Raw genomic sequence first — 22457 nt, forward strand, 5'->3', positions numbered from 1 at the left:
AAACGACAAGCCACGTTCCTCCACTTCCGGGATCCTTAAAGTGTTTACTTCGGGTGGTTAATCACGGCCCCATCCCAGGCCATCCTGGGAAATGTAGTCCCACCCACCCCCAATACAAGGATGTGGTCGTCTTCGAACTGCATTTCCCAGAAGGCTGTGCTCGCCGTTTCTTTAGCCGGGCTACGGGTCGGTAGAGCGAACCCCTCATCCTGGGCTTTTTAATTTCTCAGGGGGAATGAGTGACGGTGGACAGAGGCCTTTGGCGGCGCCGTCCGTAGGCTGCTGGGCCTGGTGGAGCTGGGCGCGGAGGCTATGGAGGCGGTCATACAGCGCTCCTTCCGGTCGGGGGACAAAAAGTCGAGGCGCCGCGTCTCCTTTAATCGCGGTGGGCGGGGCGCGGCGAAGCGACCCGCGTTGCTATTGGCGGCGGTTAGGGGCGCGGAAACTGAACGGGCGGCAACGGCAGCCGCTGCTTCCTCCGGCTCCTCAGGCGTCCTGGGCACCCCCGGCCTCGCCATGGCCGCGCCCTGCCCGGTAAGTTCCTGCCGGCGGCGGCCGCCCGGGACTTGGTCTCCCCTCGGGGACAGTGGGACTCTGGCCGGACCCCGGGTTCCAAGCCGGTCCTCTCCGGCCACAGTTTACCGTCTATGCAGGAGGCGCCGGGTCGGGGCACCTAGTGAGCGCCTCCTACATGCCAGGCCTTGTGCGCGGCTAACAAACCATTTTCTACCCCGACGATTTGCATCCTAGAGGAGTCACTAGTACTGCCCGACTGGAAGTGTGACGTGGGGCCAGCGCCGGGCCTCTCTGGCCTAAGTCTCGTTATCCTAAGCAGTGGATGGCTTTTGAGGGTGCACTCGGCTTCGACTGGTGGGAGCAGCGGGATCTCTGCTTGCCTGAGACGTCCCAGGCCTGCAGTGTGACCTGGACCAGGCAGCCCCCTCTGAGTGCCAGGTCCTGTCAGAGGCAGAGGGGAGCACTTCAAAGCCCCTTGTTTTGAGAGATTATTTTGAATTTGCCTGGCCTTCTGACTGGGTTGAAAGTCAGGGAGGCTGGGTGGTGGCTTATTGGCTTTCTTAGGTGTAAGGGCACTTGAGCAGAGGGCCCAGACTAGGAGCCAGGCCTTTGATCCCTAATCTGGTGTTCTCCCCCACCTCAATATATACTCCACCTTTTGGGGGAGATGAGGAACGAGCAAGCCTTTGGGATTGGAGGAGAGGGTGTTGGGAGATTTCAGGGGTTCCCTGGTTAGGCGTGGATCTGCACTTGCCTTTAGAGGCGGGTACTGTTTTACTTTTGTTCTTCCAAGAAGCTCAGGTGGAGCAGTTGCTGCTCTATTGGGGGCCCTCCCCCAGCTGCCACTCCTCTTGTTGAAAGAAGGACTCTGGCAGGTGTGTTGGGGGTGGAGCTGGGCACAGAGACATAGAGGTTTTGTTCCGGTTACAGCTCTCTGGAGTGGCAGTGGCCTTGCTCTCCCCCAAGGACATTTTCCTCCCAAGAGGAGGCTTTGCTGGGCTCCCTGGTGCACCCAAAGTGCTTCTTTGAGGTTTCTGATGTTTGGGAAAGGGAGAGATGTTTGCATGGCTGGGATATAACTCTTCAAGTGCTGAGACATGAGTTGCTGTTGGATGGGGGAAGTCTCTGGAATATTATCTCCACGTCTTCCTAAGCTACTGCTCCTCTGATGCTGGGTGGAGTGGAAATAGTGGTAAAGCCGTGGGGGGCCTGTTCCAGGGCTGACCTTCGGATTGACTGGCCAGTCCACAGTGGAATTAAGGGTATGGGATCTGATTCCTGAGACAGGGATGCTGAAAGTCACCATTTTCTCCTCTTGGGCCTTTTGAAAAATAACTTTTATTATTCATGCACCATAAAATTCACCCCTTTGAAGTGTAAAATTCATTGGTTTTCTATTACACTCACAATATTGTGCAACCATCACTATCTCTGTCCAGAACATTAAAAAAAATTTTGTGTGTGTGTGGGAGGTTCCAGAACATTTTTGACACCCCAAAGAGAAACCCATGCTCATTAAGCAGTCCCTCCCCTTCCTCTCCTCGCTCCCTCCATCCCTGTCAGCCACTAACCTATTTTCTGTCTCTATAGATTTGCCAGTTCTGGACATTTCATATAAATGGAATCAGACAGAATGTGTCCTTTGGTTTCTGGCTTCTTTCACTTAGCATAATGTTTTCAAGTTTCATCCATGTTGTCGCATGTATCAGTACTTCATCCTTTTTTATGATTAAATAATAATCTGTTGTGTGGCTATATACCACGTTTTGTTTATCCATTATCTGTTGATGGACATTAGGATTTACTCACTTTTGGGCTATTATGAATAATATTGCTATGAACATTAGTGTACAAGTTTTTGTGTGAAGATGCTTTCAACTTCTTATGCGTATTTACCTAGAATTGCTGGGTCCCCACTTGATAACTCTGTTTAACTTTTTAAGCAACTACCAAAATGTTTTCTACAGTGACTGCTTTTCCTTTTTTTTTTTTTTTAAATTGTTTTGTCTACTCTGGCTGTTCTGGCTGTCTTACGTTTCATGTGAATTTTAGAATCAGCTTGTCAAATTTCTGCAAAAAAAAAAGGCACCTAAGATTTTGATAGGAATTCTGTTGACTCTGTAGATCAATTTAGTAAATATTGCATCTTAACAGTATTAAGTTTTCTAAACTATGTATGTGGGATGTTTTTCCATTTATCTAGGTCTTTTAATATTTCTTTCAATGATGTTTTTTAATTTTCACCTTGTAAGTCTTACATTTGTTTTGTCAAGTTATTCCTAAATATTTTGCTCTTTTTTATATATTTTAAATGGAATTGTTACCATACTTTTATTTTTCACATTGTTGATTGCTGGTGTACTTGATTATTGTATATTGATTATGTATCCTGTAACCTTGCTAAACTTGTTTGTTACTTTTTTAGTGATTCCTTAGGATTTTCTGTATACAAGATCATGCCTTGAGCATTTTTAAACCTTCCTGGCTATTATAGGAAGAGTCTTGGACGTGGGGAAGCCCCTTCCTCATTCAGGCTTCACACATTTGACCCTGGCTCTCTCCCAGGAGGACCCCTCGCTGGAGAGGCATTTTAAGGGCCACCGAGATGCTGTTACCTGTGTGGACTTCAGTCTCAACACAAAGCATCTGGGTAAGAGAAGGCATCTTGTTGTTATGCCACTTGTTAGGCACTGAGTTATGAGCTGAGCTAGTCTAATTTCTACCTGGGAGGTGTGGCGTGTGGGGAACAGGGTGCCGTAGGGACCCAGGTGCTTTATCTAGACCTACATCCTGCTTGAGCCAGCAGTCTCTCTGGGCGCTGGGCTTTGTGAGCTCCATTCTGCATGTAGAGTGTGAGGCTCAGAGAGGTTGGGGGCCTTGCTAAGGTCACACAGCCTTTCAGGGTGGGACCAGGTTCTGGGCTTTTCCATGTACACCCTACCTACCTCTTGGGTCTGGCCTGCAGTATGGGCTTTAAATAGTGGCTCTTTTTCCTTTGGGTCTTTATTGGCTCTGTTGGCCACAGTAATGTGGGCACACCTTCTTGTTGAAGATGCCCACCAGTGGGAAAGGTGTGGAGCAGAGATGGGTACTCCTCTCCCCTCACTGCCCTTGTGCTACAGCTGAGGCCCCCCTGCTGGGCCCCCTGTGGGTTCAACAAACTGTCATGGCTGCAGCTTTCTTGTTTCTATGGACGAGGCTCCCTCTTCAGTCAAGGTCCCCACCAGAGGCTGCTGGTCTCATGATGCGCTGTAGATTAAAAGGAAACTGAAATCATTTTTGGTCTGTTTTGGGGGACCTCCTCTAGGCTTTTGATGGGTCCTCTTAATGGTAAAAAGCCCATTAGATTGAGCTGGTTTCCCAGTTTTAGGAGGACTCGCTCTATAGGGCCTCAGCATATGTCTTTGGGGAGACCTGGGGCCCTCAGTTGCAGCTCAGGGCTGGCATGTGAAGGGCATCTCTGGTCTGGTTCCTGTGTGGGCCTGCTGCTTGGAGAGCTGGCAGACCGTAGTCTTTCCGAACTCCTCTCTGCAGTTACTGGAGGTGGGGAAGGCGGAGCCAAACTGTCACGCATGTTTCCCTGCTGCTCCCCCTGCCCCAGCGTCCTGGTGGAGGCTCCAGGCCCCCTAGAGCCGAGGGTCCTAGTGTCCCCTCTCTCCTCAGCCAGTGGCTCCATGGACTCGTGCCTCATGGTGTGGCACATGAAGCCCCAGTCACGTGCCTACCGCTTCACCGGCCACAAGGACTCTGTCACCTGTGTGAACTTCTCCCCTTCGGGACACCTGCTTGCCTCAGGCTCCCGTGACAAGACTGTCCGCATCTGGATACCCAATGTGTGAGTTACAGACTTTTGAGGGGCTTGTTCAAGTCTGGGCCCTGGTGCCAGACTGGTTACAGGGGGACATCTCCCTCACTTCCAAGGACGAGCTATAGGAAGGTGAGGCTTCGGCTGCAGCCCTCCCCTCAGGGTCACCAGGGAGTCTGGGCTGACCTCAGCCATCCTGGAAGGGATTCCACTGATGCTGCTCGCCCAGGAGTGAGGCAGGCAGGGGGTTCTGCTCTTGTAGGGGAGGCTCTGACCTCCCTTTCTGGGACTGGGGAACTCAGGCTGGGATTGACTTTGGGAGGGGTACTGAAGGGTGGGGAGAGCTTCCATGTGCCCTTATGTTGCTGTTTGGGGTGTGAGGGTTTCCTGACTCTGGGTACCCCTCCCTGCAGCAAAGGCGAGTCAACCGTGTTTCGTGCACACACGGCCACAGTGAGGAGCGTGCATTTCTGCAGTGATGGCCAGTCCTTTGTGACAGCCTCCGACGACAAGACAGTCAAGGTGTGGTCAACTCATCGCCAGAAATTCCTGTTCTCCCTGAGCCAGCACATCAACTGGGTCCGCTGTGCCAGGTGAGTGTGGCTCTGCCTGGAGACTGTTGGAGGAACCCGGGGGGTTGGGGGACACAGGGGAGCTGCCAGGTGCCGGCATCATGACCCTGGGCCAGTTACTTAGCCCCTCTTTAATATTCCTGAGCCCAAATCCCTTATCTGTGAATAAGAATGATAATCGTCCTTATGTTGTGAATTGGCAAAGCTTCGTTGAGCTGATGCATGATGAGTGAGTTAGTTCCTTGCCAGACACTGTTGACCCCCAACATCTGTGCAGAAGCAGCCCAAGGTGCATCATCAGGGGCCACTTACTAGCAGTAGCCACAACAACAGTAAGATAATTTCAGTACCACTGCTAGATTTTTTTTTTTTAATTCCTCATGGCAGTCCTGCAAGTCGGTGACATCATTGCCATTTTGCAGATGAGGAAACTGAGGCTCAGAACAGTGCAGTATCTTGCCCTGGGGCACATAGTAAGTGGCAGAGCTGGGGTTTGAAGCTGAGTCTCTGGCACAAAGTCTTACCTACTTTCTTCTGGGGTCAGAGGTCCAATGGGGACTGTTGAGGTGTGTTCTGGGGACCTGTTCCTCTGTCCCAGGAGGTCCCTGATTGCTCTGAGAGGCCTCACCATTGGGCTGCTGAGAACAGGAGGGGCCTGGCCAGAAAACATGTGTCAAGCCCACACCAGGCCTTTGAGGGTGGGTCTCTCAGAACCGCCACACCTTTTTGTTGGCAGGTTGTATCTTGATGACCCATTCACAGAGGCAGTGTAGACTCAAGGGACCTGGGACTGCGATAAGGATGCTGTTGGTGGGCTTTGGGGCACGTTGATGTTAATAGCACCAGCACGTGTTGCCGTGTGCAGTGCTGGGGGCCTTGTGTATGGCACTACTGCTTACCTGCTTACCTCCTTACCCATCTTGCAGAGAGGAAGGCACTCGCCCAGGATCACTCAGTGTCAGAGCAGGTCATGTGGCTTCAGCTGGTTCCTGGGGTCAGGTGGTGGGCAACGCAGGAAGGGTGGCCGTGGCAGACGGTGTGGGGTGCCCTGATGTCTGTCAGTCGGTGGTGTGACCCATGCCATGCCCGGTCAGGTTCTCCCCCGATGGGCGGCTCATCGTGTCCGCCAGTGACGACAAGACGGTCAAGCTGTGGGACAAGAGCAGCCGGGAATGTGTCCACTCATACTGTGAGCATGGCGGGTGAGTCCCCAGACCCGGTCCTCCACCTGTAGGCATTCGAGGAAAGCACAGATCTGGGCTCGATGAGGCCCTTAGTGGCCTCAGGTGGTGGCAGCTGGAACCTGCAGCCATATCTCTGCTGCTCTCTGTCTCAGCATCCCCTCCCGTGTGGCTGGAAGGTTTGGCCTTATCCCCATTCCTACAAACGATCGGAATGCTTAACCTCAAGGCTTGCCATTCCTGGGGCCTCTCTTCCCTTTACTTACTGTTTTACAGAATTGTGACATGTCTGTCTGAAAGTTGTACCCAGAACCCAAAAAGATGTTAACATGTTCTCCATGGTGATGGCTTTATAAATGAAAGGCTAATCTGGTTCTTGTAATGGATGGTGGCTGTTCACTTTGTGCCACATCATTGAGAGAGGGAGGAGCCTGCCTCTGAGCAGGGACTTCCTGATCTGGGTTCCTAAATGAACCCCAACTTCTGCCCCCTGTTGGGCTGGGAGCCTAGGTAAGGGCTCCCCCTGAGAGCTGGCTATGATGCCAGCCTGGTGTCACATCTGTATATATTGAGGCCCCTGGCCTGACTCCTGGATAAGGTGAGCCAGTGGCCCTGCCACCCTGTTGGCCCTTCACATCTGGCCCTCAGCTGGCAGGGCCTGCCCTGCCTCTGGCTCTGGTTGGGGCGTCAGCTGTCAGTGAAAGCCCTCGAGTGGCCAGCTGACCTTTGGTCTGAAGGCCACTTTCTCTGCTTGTATTTTGAAGTTGATGCTGGGACTTGCTCCCTGGTGAGTCCACCTCAGGTCACTGCTAGGTATTGTTCTCACCCTCTCCTTCATGCTCTCCCTCGGCCACCAGGTAAAGAAACAGGGCAAAAGGGAAGTATTCTGGGCTGAGGGAACAACGTGAGCAGATGTGCAGAGAGGGGGACGTGTTGGATGTTTTAGGGTCTGTTCTGATCCAGGGCAGACCTCCTACAGCACGTGGCGGCCCTTGTCTCTCCAGCTTTGTCACCTACGTGGACTTCCACCCCAGCGGCACGTGCATCGCTGCTGCCGGCATGGACAACACAGTGAAGGTGTGGGATGTGCGGACGCACCGGCTCCTGCAGCATTATCAGTGTGAGTGTCCCGGAGCAGCTGTGCTGGGGCTGTGTTGCACCAGGCATGTAGCTCATGGCTGTGGTGCCTGAATGGGCTTGAGAATGGATGGGAGGAGTCCTGGGTCTGTTGGGATCTCCAGGGTGGGTAGTCTATGGCGTGGCTGTCCTGGAATCTTGGCTGGGAGATGGAGCATGGTGCTACCTGGAATCTACCGAGCCCTTTGCTGCCCACTGATGAGGTGTCAGAGTCTCACGCACACTGCGTGCCCGATGTGGGGCCCTTGATGTCTCTCTCACCAGGCCTTCTCTTGAGGGGCACTTCTTGGGGGCTGCCCATGCCAGTCACCTCCCCCTGTAATGGAAGCTCTGCCTTCCAGGGCCAACGTGACAACCCTTGATGTGTGGTGAAGGGGGCAGGTCTGTCAAAAGAGGTCAGTGTTGGCCACCTCTGGTTCTATGGTGTCCTCCACAGGTGTGGAGCCATGAGCTGTATGAAGGGTCGATTTTGTTTGGGGGCCAGGCTCAGGAGCCACCCCCAGGTTGTGTCCCCTTGTTTAATTGTAGCCTTGATAGGCAGGGCCTTGGGCAGTCGACATGGGCTGGTATCAGGCTCCAGGAGGGAGGTGGCGGGGGTGAGGGAGACTTGGCTCTGATTAGGATGAGAGAGCTGGAGGGACGGGGGTAGGGGGCTGGCCTCAGAGCAGGTGTGACTGGGCAGAGCCATAACTCACCCTGGTTGTGGGATGGGGCCCAGGAAGGGAGCTGGTACGGGGCTGCAAGAGGAACTGGGAGTTGTGCAGCAGGCCAAATGGGTGGGCAGGCCTGTGGGCTCAGGGCTGCCACCAGGGAAGGTCAGGGCTGGAGTTGTTTGAAGAACTGTAGTTGTTGACTTGGGACTAAATTTAAAGTCCATGGCCCATTTACACAATTCACACCTGAAAATGGGAAGGATGTATCTGGACAAAAGTGTGGGGCTTAGGGTTCAGAGCTCTCCACTCGACACCCCCAACAAGCCCTTCCTAGCTGATTCTTAGACGTTTGAGGATGGCACTTTCTTGGGGTAACCAGGGGAACAGACCTTCAAAGAAGGGGGAGTGTATCCTGGTCTTAAAAAGCACATGATGGGAGGTGCCTCTGCAGCCAGCTTCAGCATTCCTAGCTGGGTTACTTGAATTCTCTGGGCCCCCTGGGACAATGATAAAGCCTGTTTCATAGGTGGTGTTGGGAGGGTAATGAGTTGGTCTCTGTCATGAACTGAATGCCTCACACAAAGTGGGATCCAGGTGCATTGTTAGTGGCAATGACTAACAGATGCCAAGTCTCAGTCCTGGCTGGAGTCTGCAGGACTGCTCTCAGCAAGGCTGGCCGGGTTGGTCAAGGCCTGCAGTACCGTACACCACCACCAGGCGGCCAGCTACAAGAACTGGTTCTTTCCTCAACTAGGGAGCCCTGAGGTTTGTCACTGACGTTGTTTCAGACAGAGGCTTGGAGAACAGAGCAGCAGCGGGGGCTGCTCTCTACTTGGAGACCACGCCTCTCCCTTTCCTCCTTCAGTCTTAGAGGGCTTTCTCCTCCTGTTCTGGGCCAGGCCTGAGATGGAGACTGGCTACATCTGCATAGTTGACTAGGGGAAGGTGGGAGGCACAGAGGAGTGCTGGGCCAGAAGGCCGCCTCTGAGTGTGGGGTCAGGAGGGAGGGTTTGGGCAGGGAGAGGTGGGGAGGGAGGGTCAGGGTATTACAATCCACATGAGGAGTATAACAGAGTTCTGGGTATGTGGCTTGTACCACGTAAGGCTTGACACTGGGAGGAGAGAATCTCTAGGTGACCTTGGGAGAGGCCAGGCCTACCTCTGATGGTTGGGAGCCTGGGTCTGGTGTTGGCGGGGTGCAGCCACAGGTACCCACTGGGGAGGGCCTTGAATGCCATGCCTTAGCCCAGGGTTCCAAAGTTGTAGCCTGACTGGAAGTGCTGGGAGAGGAGGGAAGGGGTGAGGGGCATCTGAGAGGACAGCAATGCTGAGAGCCTGCTTGGGTAGGAAGCCACATACCTGGGTGACTTGTGGGCAGGCTGTCCATGCTCGATGTCCCGTGAGGGCTGTGCATCAGAGTGGGCAGGGGTCAGCGTGGGCAAACCCAGGGGATGGGTTTTGGAGATTGAATAGAAGCAGAAGCTGATGCTATGGAGTAGAGGGGCCAGCTGGGGTGTGAGAAAGGCTAAGGCCATATCCTGCATCCCTGTAATTGAGGGGCCATGGAAGAAAAGGTCCATAAAGCTGCCAGAGTGAGGGGTGGGAGCCCCTTCTCCTGGCAATGGAGGGCTGAGGAGAGCAGAGCCAGGGTAGTGAAGGATTGAGGGTGTCTCACAAAGAGAGTGGTCAGGAGGTGGAGTGACGCAGAGCAGTAGGGGAGAGGTCCCTGGAGTTCTTGAGTGAGCAGGCTTTGTGGGCGGTAGGGAAGAGACAGTGCCAGGGAGGTGGTGAGTGGACTCAGATAGCATCAGAAGTTGAGTCCTGAGGGGCCCTGAGGTGCAGGAGATTGACAGGCTCCGCAGAGAGATTTGAGTCTGTTTTTGCAGCTGTCCTTTCCTCTTGTGACAGAGCTACTCAGCGAGCCTGCAGCATCTTATTCCTAAGCCACCCTTCATGGAAACCAGAGGTTTCAGGGGGCCTGGAATACTCCCTCTGAGCTCCCTGCCCGATGCATGGCACACGATGGGTATTCAAAAGGCAGCAAACTCATCCCACCACCTCTGGGCTCCCTCTCCGGGGCTCAAGGAGAGCCTGGCAGATCGGAGCTCTGGCTGGGGGCACACCTTCACCCTCTTTGCTGCTAGAGGGGCCTGGTCAGGTGGGCTCAGTCCAGTGGCTCCCCTAGAGAGCCCCAAGTAGCTGCTGTCCTCTGACCATCCACCCCTCCAGCCAAGAGGTGCAGGGGGATCTCTTTGGAGGCTGATACCCCAAGAAGGGGTATCCCAGCCCCCTGGCAGTGGACACTGAGCTGTTTTTTGTCCTTGATCCCTTGGAAACCCAGGGGGAAGTTTTTAAGGACAGTGACATCCAGTGCCTCCCCTGACTGTGCTTTGGGTGCACAAGGCTGTCGGGCTCTTCAGAGAGAAACTGATTCATGATATTGCAGTGTGTGGCTGGCCCACCCAGCCTGCCCATGTCCAGCTGCCCATGGTCTTGCTCCATGGAGGGCACTTCTGGTCCCATGTTGGGTTGTAGGAATCACTTTGGGCTCCAGCAGGCAGCTGGCACCATTTGTCTCAGGCAAGGAGATTTTTTGCTCCAGCCTGTCAGTGCAGCGAACAGTTCTGATTTCCCAATTCAGCAAGGAGTTGGTGGGGCTCCGGGAGCCCTGGAAGTGCCAGTCCCCACGGAGGAGCCCACATTAAGGCTGTTCAGACATCTGAGCAGCAGCCTTGTCCCTTAATGTGCCATGTGGTTCACAGGCACGTGAGGGCCCATTTTCCAGGGACAGGCCTGAGTGGTCAGCATTTCACAGGTGGGGTCACACAGCTAGGAAGCCATGAGTCTGGGTTTCCACCTGAGGGCCTCTGAGTCTGGTGTTTTCTCCACCATCCCAAGCTGGGTTCCTTACACCGTGTTGATTCTAGTCGTGTACTTGCCCGAGGCCCCTGGGACGACTTGGCTTGGTTCTCTCCAGAAACTCCATTTAGAGCTCTGAGTCCAAGACTCTCTGTCTACTGGTCCTTAGGACACCCCTGGACCCCCACCTTGCCCCAGACATGATCATGGAGGGTTTTAAAGCCACTCTGCAGCCAGCAGGGCAGGCCTGCATCCTTTTTGGTGTTTTGAGACCAAAAAGATTGATTGGGAGGCAGTGCAGTGTCCCACCTGATCTGGCCAAGTCACTGGCTCTTTCTCACCATCCCTAAGTGGGTGTTTATGTGACGTTTGCGAGGAGGAGTGTTTTGAGGGTTATGCTGCTGGTGTCAGTGCATCTTCATTGTGTGAACCCATAGCCCACAGCTTCTGTGTCACTGGTAATACCCATTGTGCATCATGAGAAGCCACCCTGAGCAGAGTGAGCTGAGCCCCTCGTGGTGGGGACTGCCGTGGGGATCCACCCTGGTGTGGCCTGCTCCAGAAAGGTACCTCTTCCTGGAGCACCGGGGGTTTCTCTGGGCTCCTTGGTCAGTTTGAAGCCCATCAGGCAGTGGGCCAGATTTGCTGAGGGCTTCTACAGGCAGAGGTGTGCACACAGTGTAGATTGTGGGTACCAGGTCTCTCCTTAGGCCACCTGTGGCCCACAGGCAGTGGTCCACTCCTGGTACTTGGGGGCAAGGTCTACAACCTCCCTGGCATCCTGGTCATCTGTAGAATCTTTTTTTTTTTTTTTTTTTTTCCCTCTGTAGACTTTTTAAAATTTGGCGTACAGCACAATTCTTCAGTCATACATGAACATACATATATTCATTTTCATATTCTTTTTTACCGTGAGCTACTACAGAATATTGAATATATTTCCCTGTGCTATACAGTGTAAACTTGTTTACCTATTTTGTGTATACCAGTCAGTATCTTCAAATTGCAAACTCCCAGTTTATCCCTTCCCACCCCGCTCCCCTCTGGCAACCACAAGTCTGTATTCTATGTCTGTGAGTCTGTTTCTGTTTTACATAGAAGTTCATTTGTCTTGTGTTTTTAGATTCCACATATAAGTGATACATGGTATTTTTCTTTTTCTGGCTAAGTTCACTTAGAATGACATTCTCCAGGGCCATCCATGTTGCTGCAAATGGCATTATTTTATCATTTTTTATGGCTGAGTAATATTCCATTGTGTAAATATACCACAACTTCTTTATCCAGTGACCTGTCAATGGACGTTTAGGTTGTTTCCATGTCTTGGCTATTGTAAATACTGCTGCTATGAACATTGGGGTGTGGGTGTCTTTTTGAATTAGGGTTCCCTCTGGATATATGCCCAGGAGTGGGGTTACTGGGTCATATGGTAAGTCTTTTTTCAGGCTTTTGAGGACTCTCCATACTATTTTCCACAGTGGCTGCACCAAACTGCATTCCCACCAACAGTGTAGCAGGGTTCCCTTTTCTCCACACCCTCTCCAGCATTTGTCATTTGTGGACTTTTGAATGATGGCCATTTTGACTAGTGGGAGGTGATACCTCATTGTAGTTTTGATTTGCATGTTTCTGATAATTAGTGATACTGAGGATTTTTTCATGTGCCTATTGGTCTTTCGTATGTCTTCATTGGAGAATTGCTTGTTTAGGTCTTCTGCCCATTTTTGGATTGGGTTGTTTGTTTTTTTCTTATTGTCATATGAGCTGTTTATATATTTCTGGAAATCAAGCCCTTGTCAGTTTCATCTTTGGCAAATATTTTCTCCCATTCCAAAGGCTGTCATTTTGTTTTGCTTATGGTTTCCTTTGCTGTGCAAAAGCTTGTAAGTTTAATTAGGTCCCATTTGTTTATTTTTACTTTTATTTTTTCATCTGTAAAATCTTGATGTTGGTACATCTCCATCCCTGGGTTGGAGTCCTCTCTTTGGGGCTGAGGTGGGGCCGGGGGAGTAGCCCACAGCTGTGCCCGAGTGGCAGTCTGCTGTCAGTCATCACTCATCTCTGCCATGCGGCCGGGAGGAGGGCCTGCAGCTTTGGGCCTGGTGAAAGTGGATCGTTCGTGGGCTGTCACTGCTCAGGGCTTCGTGACAGGAGGCTCACCCCCTTGGGGGGCAGCTGGGCCTCCGTGGAGACTGGCAGGGATGATTCTTAGGATGAGGCCTCCCTGGAACAGCCCCCACTCTGCCGAGCTGGAGAGGCTGCCCTAGGCTGGTGAGGCCAGTGAGGGAGGTGGGAGAGCAAGTGGGAAAGGAGGTTTGGTCCTGGTGTCCGGCACATACCTCAGAGCCTGCCATGCCAGGCTGGGCCCTCTTCTGGAGTAAATGGTTCCAGATGTTTCTACTCCAGCCAGGAGGCCTTTGCTATTCCTGCTGTTTATAGTGCAGCAGAGCTTTTTGGGCACACTTCCTCCGGGGCGGACTCCCTCCCTTGGGTGGGCTCGACCAAGGTAGGGGGCCCTCGCGTGGTAGCCACACCCTGCCCCTGCCGCCCTACGGATGCCGAGGAATCCCTGGGCTCCCTGAGCTCGCCTCCCCCGATCCACCCTGCTGCTGGCTCTCCCCGCCAGCTTCGTCTCAGGTGGAGCAGGGGTGGTGTTCATGCTGGCACAGGCTGCCACGGGCTCCAGGCTAGGGGAGGCACATGTGCCAGGAGCGGCATTTCAGGAGACCTGAGGGAAGATGGGGGCGTGGTGAGGTCAATGCAGGGCGGCTGTCTCTCAAAGCGGTCCTGCTGAGGGGCTTAGGGGTCAAGGGTGGGCAGGACCCCCTGGGGGATCTCACAGTGTTTGGGCCCCTCTCCCACCCCCTTCAGTGCTGGTTTGAACAATGATGTGGCGGGCACAAGCACACACAACATCAAGTGCCTGCAGGCCCTGGGTCTCCTGCCTCCCCAGATGTGACACACTCTTTTAGAGGGAGGGAAGGGTTCACTTTTTATGATTTGCTCAGTTGTGTAATCATAGCACCTATATTCTGATGGTTAAAAACTATATCATGTAAGTCTGCAGAGTAGAGATGAGAAGTCCCCCTGTTCCTGTCCTCCCCAGCGCAGAGAGGGCCCCTGCGCTCTGTCTGGAGCTTCTGTCCACACCTGCTCTGGGTCTGCACACATAGCTGCGTCCCTCCGCAAGTGGGCGGTCACATACGGCTCTGTGTGCTACTGATGTTCTTTCTGCTACTGCCTGTGGCTGGTGCCTGTTCAGTTCCTGCTTCGATCGGCTGTGGCTTTTTCCCCCCTTCTCTTCATGCCCCCATTTGTGATAAACGCTGGGGGTGCTGCTCCCCTCCTCTGTGGCCTTGAGTGTGGGGAGGGCGTCGGGCTGTGGGGGCTCCATACTCGGCCTCCAGGAGCTGGCTGTGGAGACCCCGTCAGCCCCACTCCAGGCCATCTCTTGGAGTTCCTAGTGCTTAGAGAATGTTCAGACCTAAAAACTGTGTTATATAAAGCCCTGACTGTCTCCCCTGAGTGTTCTTGGGAACATGGATCCACATTCCCCAGGGGAGTCGGCACATCAGCTGGACTGGTGTCTGAGGGGCTCCGTGCACCTCCATTTAGTGGTGGGTGGGTTGACTGGTCCAGAAGTGGTTCCTGTGTTCTCACAGTTCCAGGCGAGGGGTTGGTTTGGAGAATCTGCCCCTATGTTTGTGGCAGTTTTGACTTGGCGGGGTCCTTGTTATCTTAGCCCTGTTTGTTTCCCTCACCAGGCCTGTGGTAACGGATACAAAGGCACCATGGTCTTCCTCAGCAGCTTCCCTAAGAAGCTGTGATGTAGCTGGTCCACGCATTGCCATCTGTCCCCATGTGCCCTGCTTGAGTCTAGTTCACCCCTTCACCAACCGCTTTTGAGTCCTGCTCTGTGTCAGGCCCTAGGCCAGGAGCCGTGGACCCAACATCAGCCCCTTATGGGGCACATGGTCTCATGGGGGACCCAGCTGTGAACCAAAGAGCTGCACATAAATGTAAAACCTCTGCTGTGTAGAGACTCCTGGTGCTTCAGGAGGACAAATCCAGGTGGTGGCCCTGATGGGGAGGTCAGGGGGGTCTTCCTAGAGGAGGTAACTGAGCAGTGAGCTTCAGGGTCAGGGGAAGAGGTGGGCAAGAGTCTCCCGGGCCCATGGGCCATGGGGATTAAGGGGTGGACAGGTACCACAATTAGGGAGCCGACGGGGCTGGGGTGGCCAGATTTTGGAGAGCGAGGGCTACCGGCATGGATGGTGGGACTTGGGCTGGAGCAGTGGGGGAGAGAGTCATGATGGGGCTGAGCTGTTGATTTGGGTAAAGGCTTTTCTTTTCTGTTTGGTTTCACTAAAGCAGTAGCATGTTAGACAGACTGAGCATTATATTTGAGCACTCTGTTCTGCTCTAGCTTGACTGCTTGGTGAGGGGGAGAAGCAGAGGAATCTCTTGATGCCTCCGGCCTGGCTTCATGTGCTCCTGCTGCCTGCCCTCAGCTCTGATGAGCCTCCCCCATCCTTTGCTTGTGCTGCTCCCCTGGGAAATCCTTGTGGGCCTCCTCACAGCTCCTCTGAGGGATGGCCACTAGACCAGCCTCGGTTGGCCCCGATGGCCCATCTTCAGGCTTCCCTGGGCACCCCCAGCCAGGCCTGACTCACGTCCTCCCTGCAGTGCACAGCGCAGCGGTGAATGCCCTCTCCTTCCACCCGTCGGGAAACTACCTGGTCACGGCCTCCAGTGACTCAACCCTGAAGATCCTGGACCTCATGGAGGGCCGGCTGCTCTACACGCTCCATGGGCATCAGGTGAGGGCATCGGCCTGGCCTGAGTGGCATGGAATGGGGCAGAGGCTGCCTGAAGGTGGCCCTTCCCTTGGAGCCCAATGGGGTGGCTTCTGTGGTCCCCTCGAAGCCTGGGCAGAGGGGTGAGAGGCAGGAACAGGTTTCCCACTCACGACCTGCCCTGGTAGAAATGCTGGTCCTGGTGCTGCAGCTGAGAAGGGAGTGCGGAAGTTCAGTTGGGTGGGGAGTGGGACAGGAGACATTTGGACATAGTTGGCACACTTTTCCCAGGGGCTGAATGGAATCTGTCCCCAGTGACCTTGGGCATCCCTTGATCCAGCGGTTGAGTAGTGCCCTGGAACCCCTGGTCTGAATTGCATGGGCCTCCTAGGGCCCTTTGGAGGCAGAAACAACAGATGTCTTGCAGAGGCCAGTGTGAAGGAGGGAAATCTTCCTGCACGTTCGTTTGGAAATTCCTAGAGTTGAATCAAGGGAGAGAGGCCTTCTTCCTGAGCTGCTTTCACCATCTGGTGCCCTGGCTCTGTGGGCAGGCAGTGGGCTGCGGCTCCCTTTAGCATCTGGCCTGGGTGTGGACCTCTCATGTCCACCACCAGGAAGTTGAGGCAGAGCTGTCTTCTGGGATGTAGTTGCCACACCTGGTGGGGCCAGGGATACAGAGACCAGAGCTTTGCAGTTGGTCTGCTTTGCCACCTGTGAGCAGGAGGCAGGCGGGGTAGAGAGTGGGGACAGGCTCTCGAGGGCTGAAGGAGGCCCTGGGGTGCGCCTGTCTCTTAGGCTGGCAGCCAGGTATGAGGTGTCCATCCTAGGGCTCTCTGGACCTCACTGCCCTCTGAGTTGGGGCACAGGGGGCCTTGGTCATGGCTTGGAGTTGGGGCGCAGGCCTTTCATTATGCTTCTTTAGGATATGGAGGCCGCTTGTCCTCAGCCCATGGTGAGTCCTTGTCCTCTCTGTCAGAGACGCATCTCGGGTGCAGGACCAGCGGGCCTGTCCCCCCGGAGGCCGGCACATCTCGGTATTCTGTGGGGCCACTGGGCTGGGGTGACTGCTGCTCCTATCAGCTGGTGGAGGCCCCACCTCTGTTAGCTGTTTGGCAAGTCAACCGTGTAGATTCACACATACCCAGTTTGGGATCTAACCAGGAGGGCCTTTGAAAACCACATAAATGCTGCTACCTCTCCTGCTCCCACAAAAAGGAAAAGCCATGCATAGAAACACCACGCCAGCAGGTGCATGCATAGTGATCACTCAGAGCCTTCTCTTTTCTTGTGAGCATTCTTAAACCGCTGACTCACCTCTTAGCCGGAGAAGTCTTACACCCTTGAATGTGGCATCTGAAAGGCCCTTCCTGTGACGGGGCCCAGCAGCAGCACATACAGTAAACCTGTGGATGTTGTTCTCCCCAAGAAGTGAGACCGGGGCCAAGAGAAACGGCGTGGTGACTTGTCTGCTGATGAACCTGGAAGAGTGGGAACTAGGCTGAGGGACAGGGTTGGGGTGTGGAGAATGGAGGTGGCTCCAGGAGTCATTTCTTCCTCTGGGCACCAAGCTCGCAGTGCCCAGAGGACGTGAGTAGAAGGAAAGTGAGCTCACTCTGTTCGTCTTGCCATCTTCTTGTCCATCCATCATCCATTCGCCAGCTCACTGGGCTGAGCACCAGGGGTAGGAAATGGATGTCATGGTCCCACCCACTGAGGCTCGTGGCCTGGGAAGTGGGGGACTCCCTGAGAATGTCAGCCGAATGGAGCTCACGTGAGATGGGCTGGGAGGCAGGTTGAGTCTGTGCGGTACTTGGAGGGTTGGGCGATGGAAGATGGGCTTCTCCCCAGGCTGCTGCTCCCGTGAAAGTGGGAGTCTGAGTGTGAGGCTCAAATTTGTTTCTGTTCCAACCCTCCAAAGTCCCTGTCAAATACAGGAACTTCAGGATTGGTGTGCCACGGGTCTTAGGGGCTCTTCCTCCAGGGGGCCCACGACCCAGCCCCACTGTGTGGTGCCGGGGGATGGGAGCCCCGGGGCCTGGCTTGCTCATGGTTCTGCAGACCAATTTGGGGAGGAAGGAGCCGTCCAGGATGGCCCTGACTCTGTTCCATTCCTGAGCTGGCTTTAACCTCTCTCCTCTTCCTAAAAAGCTGAACCCTCCCTTCCTCCTCCCCCTCTTCCCGGAGACCTGTGGTAAGAACCTCCATGCACTTGGTGGCAGCTGGGTGCTGGATTCTCCAGCAAGCCTTCAGGGCAGATCAGGCCCGATTCCTTTGCCGCCTCTGCCTCCAGGGCACTTTCTAATGATATGGAAGCAGCATTGTGATTGAAGAGTCTGGTCTTGGAGCTGATGCTGGGGTGCAGGCACGTGGTGCAGCTGCCTGAGGAGAGCCTATGTGCCCAGCAAAGCCCCCCGTCCCCACCCTCCGTGCCCCAGGTCCACCAGGGTTTGCTGTGGCTCCTTGTTGCACCTGGCTCTGCCCCTGGGTTTGGGACAATTCAAAGACAGCTGAGGATGCCTTCCTGAGGGAGAATATAGTGCAGTTGAGCAGCCTTGATTTGGGCAGTTGTTAAAAACAGAGCCAGCCACCCAATGCAGGTGGACATCTGTGGCTGGGAGCTGCTCTGCTCAGCCTGACAGGAGAAACCTGTGGAAGTTGGGCCTTTGTTGTCACTTGGGAGTCAGTGTGTTCTGAGGATGTCCCTGACTTGTGAGAGTTTGTGACATGCTGTTGGGCCAGAGTGGCTTCGCTCCAGGAAAAAGGTCTTTGACATATTTGTTGACCTTTTTGGGGTATGTATCACCCCTGCCAAGCCCCAGGGAGAGGACCTGGCAGAGGCGCTGCATCACGTGCTGGGGAGTGGGCTGGAGCCCCACCTGGATGCTCTGTGCAGTGTCTGGTTCTCTTAGTCCCCCGACTCATGAAGTCCCTTCCCTGCCCCATCCTTCCGGGAAGACGTGCAGCTGTGCTCCTTGGTGACTTGAGCTTCCACATTCTGTCCCTGGAGGTGGCTAAGGGCCTCATCCAGCACAGCTGCCACCAGGTGCTTCTGACTCCAGATGAATCTGCCCATCCCGGATCGGGTGTGTACAGAGCGGGAAGGCATTGCCAGCCTGGAGATAACGCACCATCCTCCTTCCTCCACCTTCGACCCCGGGACACCAGTGCGACTTCTCTCTCAGTGGTTGGGCTGGTAGGGAGCCTGCTCCAGTTACCTTGCCAGCCGCTCTGACTGAGGCCAAGTGCTGGATGTGTTCGGCTGGGGAGGGTTCACAGCCTTGCCTGATGCCCAGCTTTAGGGAACCACCCCAATATTTTGGAGGACAAACAGCTTGTACCCACTGTTTCTGGTTTGGAAAAACCATCGTTCAGCCTGAAAAAACTGAATTTCAGGAGGCGACAGATGGAAGGAAAGGGCTCGGATACTGGAGTCAAACCATTCTGGCTCTGCCTCTTACCCTGTGACAGCGGGCAAGACCTTGCCTTTGCTGAGCCTTTCCTCCTCTGTAAGAACCACGCCCTTACCTGTCATACTGCGAGAGGATGCGTCTGTGTTGCCCCTGCAGACAGTAGGTCCTCACAGATGTTCGTCCCTTTCCTGTGCTGCTTGGGGAAAATGATCCCATGCTGTTCTAGGTGAGAGCTCTTTAAAAGGCCATTTAATGTTCCTGTTAACGGTCCTGGTCCTGCCCCCATGGGTGGGCAGTCACTGTCTGTTAGAAAACAGAGTCTGTGGTAGGGGGCTCTGACGAGTTAGCCCCCATGGATGGGCACAGGGCCATAGCCCTCAGCCCCCACCACCCCTGGATGAGGATCGCCTGTTTCCCCTCCCCCCACTCAGCCACAGAGTCTCTCAGCGGCTTATCTGGCTTCTGGTTTTGTTTAGGGTTGTCCTCATCTGCCCCAGAACATCCTCTTGCTCTGGCTTTTCGGTCACACAACTTCTAAAATCTGTCCCACGGTGGGTGGGCCATAGTGATTCCCCTGACCCATAGGCGCTTGTCCCCATTAGCTGCCCTAGATGGGTTTGGCCTGCTGACTCGGGGTCTATAGGTCTGTTTGCATTGCCCTCTCAGTCCTGCCCATTGGGTCATCGTTTCCAGGGCCCGAGTCCCGGAGGACAGGCCAGATATCCAAGGATACCAGGCTGGCTGAGGGGGCCAGCACCCTCTCTGAGGCTCTGGAACGTCTTGCTGTGGGGATCTGCTGTGCCTGGGACAGTTCAGCAGGAAGAAGGGGAGTCCCTAATTCTTGCTGGGTCCAGCACAGACTTGGGAGTGTCAGGGCTGCGCAGGAGCCTCCTCATCCTACCGCATCCCTCACTTTGCAGCAGGAAAGTCCAGGAGAGGGAAGGGCTTTCCCTGCACCCATAGCTGTCTTTCCAAGCCTTGTGCCCTGAGCAAGGCCCCCATAGTTCTCTGTGGCAAATGTGGGGGCAGTGTGCTAGAAATGCAGATTTATTTTTCTGTATTTTCTGAAACATAATCTTGAGCCGTGCTCATTTGGTTTAAGTCCCCAGAGCTATTTGGGAAAGGATGGTAGGCGGGACGTGGGTGGGAAGTTAAATCTGGTGTTTGTGGCTGTGCAGTTGGTGTTCGTGTCTCTGTGGAGTGATGAACGGCACAGGGACTGATGGGCCTGTGGTTCCACTTACCACAGCTGGCCCACAGTGGGGCAAGCAGCCACCACTGAGGGCCCAGAGCCCCGATCCAGGGCAACCGTCTATGCAAGGGGCTGTGCTTGGTTGTTGAGAAATCACAGGTTCAGAGAATGAGATTGGCTGATGCTGTTGGCAGATTGTGCCATCCTGGAGCCTAGGCTGGGATTGGGGAAGTGGCAACAAAGGGGCTGACCCTTTAGGAGGAGAGGCAGCAGTGGGACAGAGTGGCCCGGGGACGTGGGCCACCCCCAGCTGGAAGGAAGCTCTCAGAATTGCCCCTTTTCCCTCATTTCTTTGCGGCCCTATGGCTGTTGTGTAGTCCTTCCATTTTGGAGACTTGCTTTGCTGCTTGAGAGGCTCAGATCTGACTTTGATGAGGAGAGGTAAAGGGACATCAAGAGGAAGATCAGCTCATTGACCCCAACTTAAGTAACCGTGAGCTCGGCCCGGCCCCCTGTTCCCTGCCGACAGCCCAAGGTTGAGGGTTGGGAGCAGGTGTCCGCATGGGGCACAGGCGCCATCCGACAGCCGCTGCAAGTGAGTGAGTGCACAGCCTCTCTGGCGGGGGTTTGTGGAAGACACGGCCCGCTGCACTGGGTTGCGGTGACTGCCTGAGCACGAGGGTCAGAGACTGGGGCACCCACGCTACAGGCCTCCCAGGCCTCCTTGGTCTCCATGTCTGTTTGATGGTCACTCTTCTATTACCTCTGACGTGGGGCATGTGGTGTGACATTCCTATATGTTGGCAGCCAGTGAAAAACTTGTCAAAACCCTTGCAAGGTGGGGGTGGGGGTACCTTGCGGGGCCTTTACCACTGTAGTTGTTGTGGGTACAACGTGCAGGGTGTCAGGGAGTCAGGCGGCAGCTGGTGAGGAGAGTGGAGAGGTCTGGACAAGCTGCAGGGCCTGCGGAGTGAGAGTTACCTAGAGCTGTGGGATCTAAACACCACAGGATCCTTTGTTTTGCCGATTTTCCCCACTCCGTTGACGCTCTGCCATTTGAGAGTGAAGGAACCAGCCAGTATGGGTCCCCTGGATCTAGAAGTTCACACGGCAGAGGTGGTGTGTGGTGAAATGACCGTGTGTGAGTCCAGCCGAGCTCAAGGGCCACGTGTGGCTGGGGCAGCGAGGAGAGAGGTGGGAGGCCGGGCCACATCCAGTGCTCATGATGGTCATCTCATGAAAGACTCTGACCACCCGACCCAGAGTGGGAGAAGGACGGAGCTGGTGGAGCCTGTGAAGCGTCCCTGCCAGTGGACCCAGCCTGGAGCCACGTGGGGACCAGGACATCAGGCAGGTGGGCACCCCCGGCGATCAGGGGAAGGTCAGATCCCCACTGCTGAGGTCCCAGCTGAGAACTGCTGCTCTGAGTCATGCTTGGGAGTCACTGCAGAGGCCCTGGACCTTGCCTGTGGGAAGAAACAACTTGGCAACATGCCCGCCCTGAGCTGGTGAACAAATGAATCAAGAGTGACTAATTGACTGAGAGGAGTAAGCCGCCGTGAAGGCGGAACAGTCTCAGAGAACACACATCACATCTGAGCCCTGCTGGTGATAAAAGAGGCTCCCCCAGCCCCCGGGGTTTGGAAACTAGCATGCACTCAGTAACTGCTGGGCTAGAGAAAACCGCGGTAGAAAGGAAACGTTGGGAGAGGGGCGACAGTGAACATGTTGCGTATTGCAGACTTTGGGGATCTATGTAAGGTAGTAGTCCAAGGCAAACTTGTATCCTTGAATGAATTTATTAAAACCAAGAAAGATGGAAAATACCTGAATTAAGAGCTTAGTTCAGGAGGCTACAGAGGGAACACAGAGAGAGACCTTCTGGAGCTCACGGTGTTTGAAGTGCGGTGAGCAGTCCAGAGGCGCTGGAGCATTAATGAGGGCAAAGGAGTGGGGCTGGGTTGTCTGGGGCCCTGAGGGCCCACTGAGGGGTTGGGGTGTCGGCAGTGAAGAGATCTGTCTGCATTCCAGTCCATGCTGCCTTCAGCCCGCAGCGGAGCCCAGGGCCAGCCATTCTCTGGGCTGTGTTTTGAGCACCCTGAGCTGCTTTCGAGGGCCCTGGATGGATGGGTAGGAGCCTTTGTAGAAGGCCGCTCTTTCCAGGAGCACCAGGGTACCCGGTGGAGGAGCCATGCAGTCCTCTTGGTGAACAGGCACCATTGGGAGGACTACGAGCCTCTACCCTGGAGATTTCCTCACAGCGCCCTTGTCGCTTGCAGCCACCCCAGAGTTTCCCACGACCAACCTTTCCTGCCCGGACGGCTCCCAGCACCTGC

General features: G+C 54.6%; 1 protein-coding gene across 5 annotated transcripts in view; it reads left to right on the plus strand.

The window, feature by feature from the left end:
• The first annotated feature begins 221 nt into the window (after positions 1-221).
• Positions 222-22457, plus strand: part of POC1A (POC1 centriolar protein A) — a 66901-nt gene continuing 44665 nt past the window's right edge. The window contains exons 1-7 of one of the 5 annotated variants that reach the window (XM_074344775.1): positions 223-534; positions 3082-3166; positions 4180-4351; positions 4735-4914; positions 5988-6095; positions 7079-7194; positions 15410-15543. In XM_074344775.1, coding sequence (XP_074200876.1) covers positions 313-534; positions 3082-3166; positions 4180-4351; positions 4735-4914; positions 5988-6095; positions 7079-7194; positions 15410-15543 — 1017 coding nt within the window. In that variant the 5' untranslated portion in view covers positions 223-312. Of the gene's footprint in view, positions 535-3010; positions 3167-4179; positions 4352-4734; positions 4915-5987; positions 6096-7078; positions 7195-15409; positions 15544-22457 lie in introns of all 5 variants that reach the window. The other 4 variants (XM_074344774.1, XM_074344773.1, XM_074344777.1 and 1 more) reach the window with 4 other exon arrangements.

The sequence above is a fragment of the Camelus bactrianus genome, chromosome 17 (assembly GCF_048773025.1).
Source record: "Camelus bactrianus isolate YW-2024 breed Bactrian camel chromosome 17, ASM4877302v1, whole genome shotgun sequence".
Taxonomy (NCBI): Eukaryota; Metazoa; Chordata; class Mammalia; order Artiodactyla; family Camelidae; genus Camelus; species Camelus bactrianus.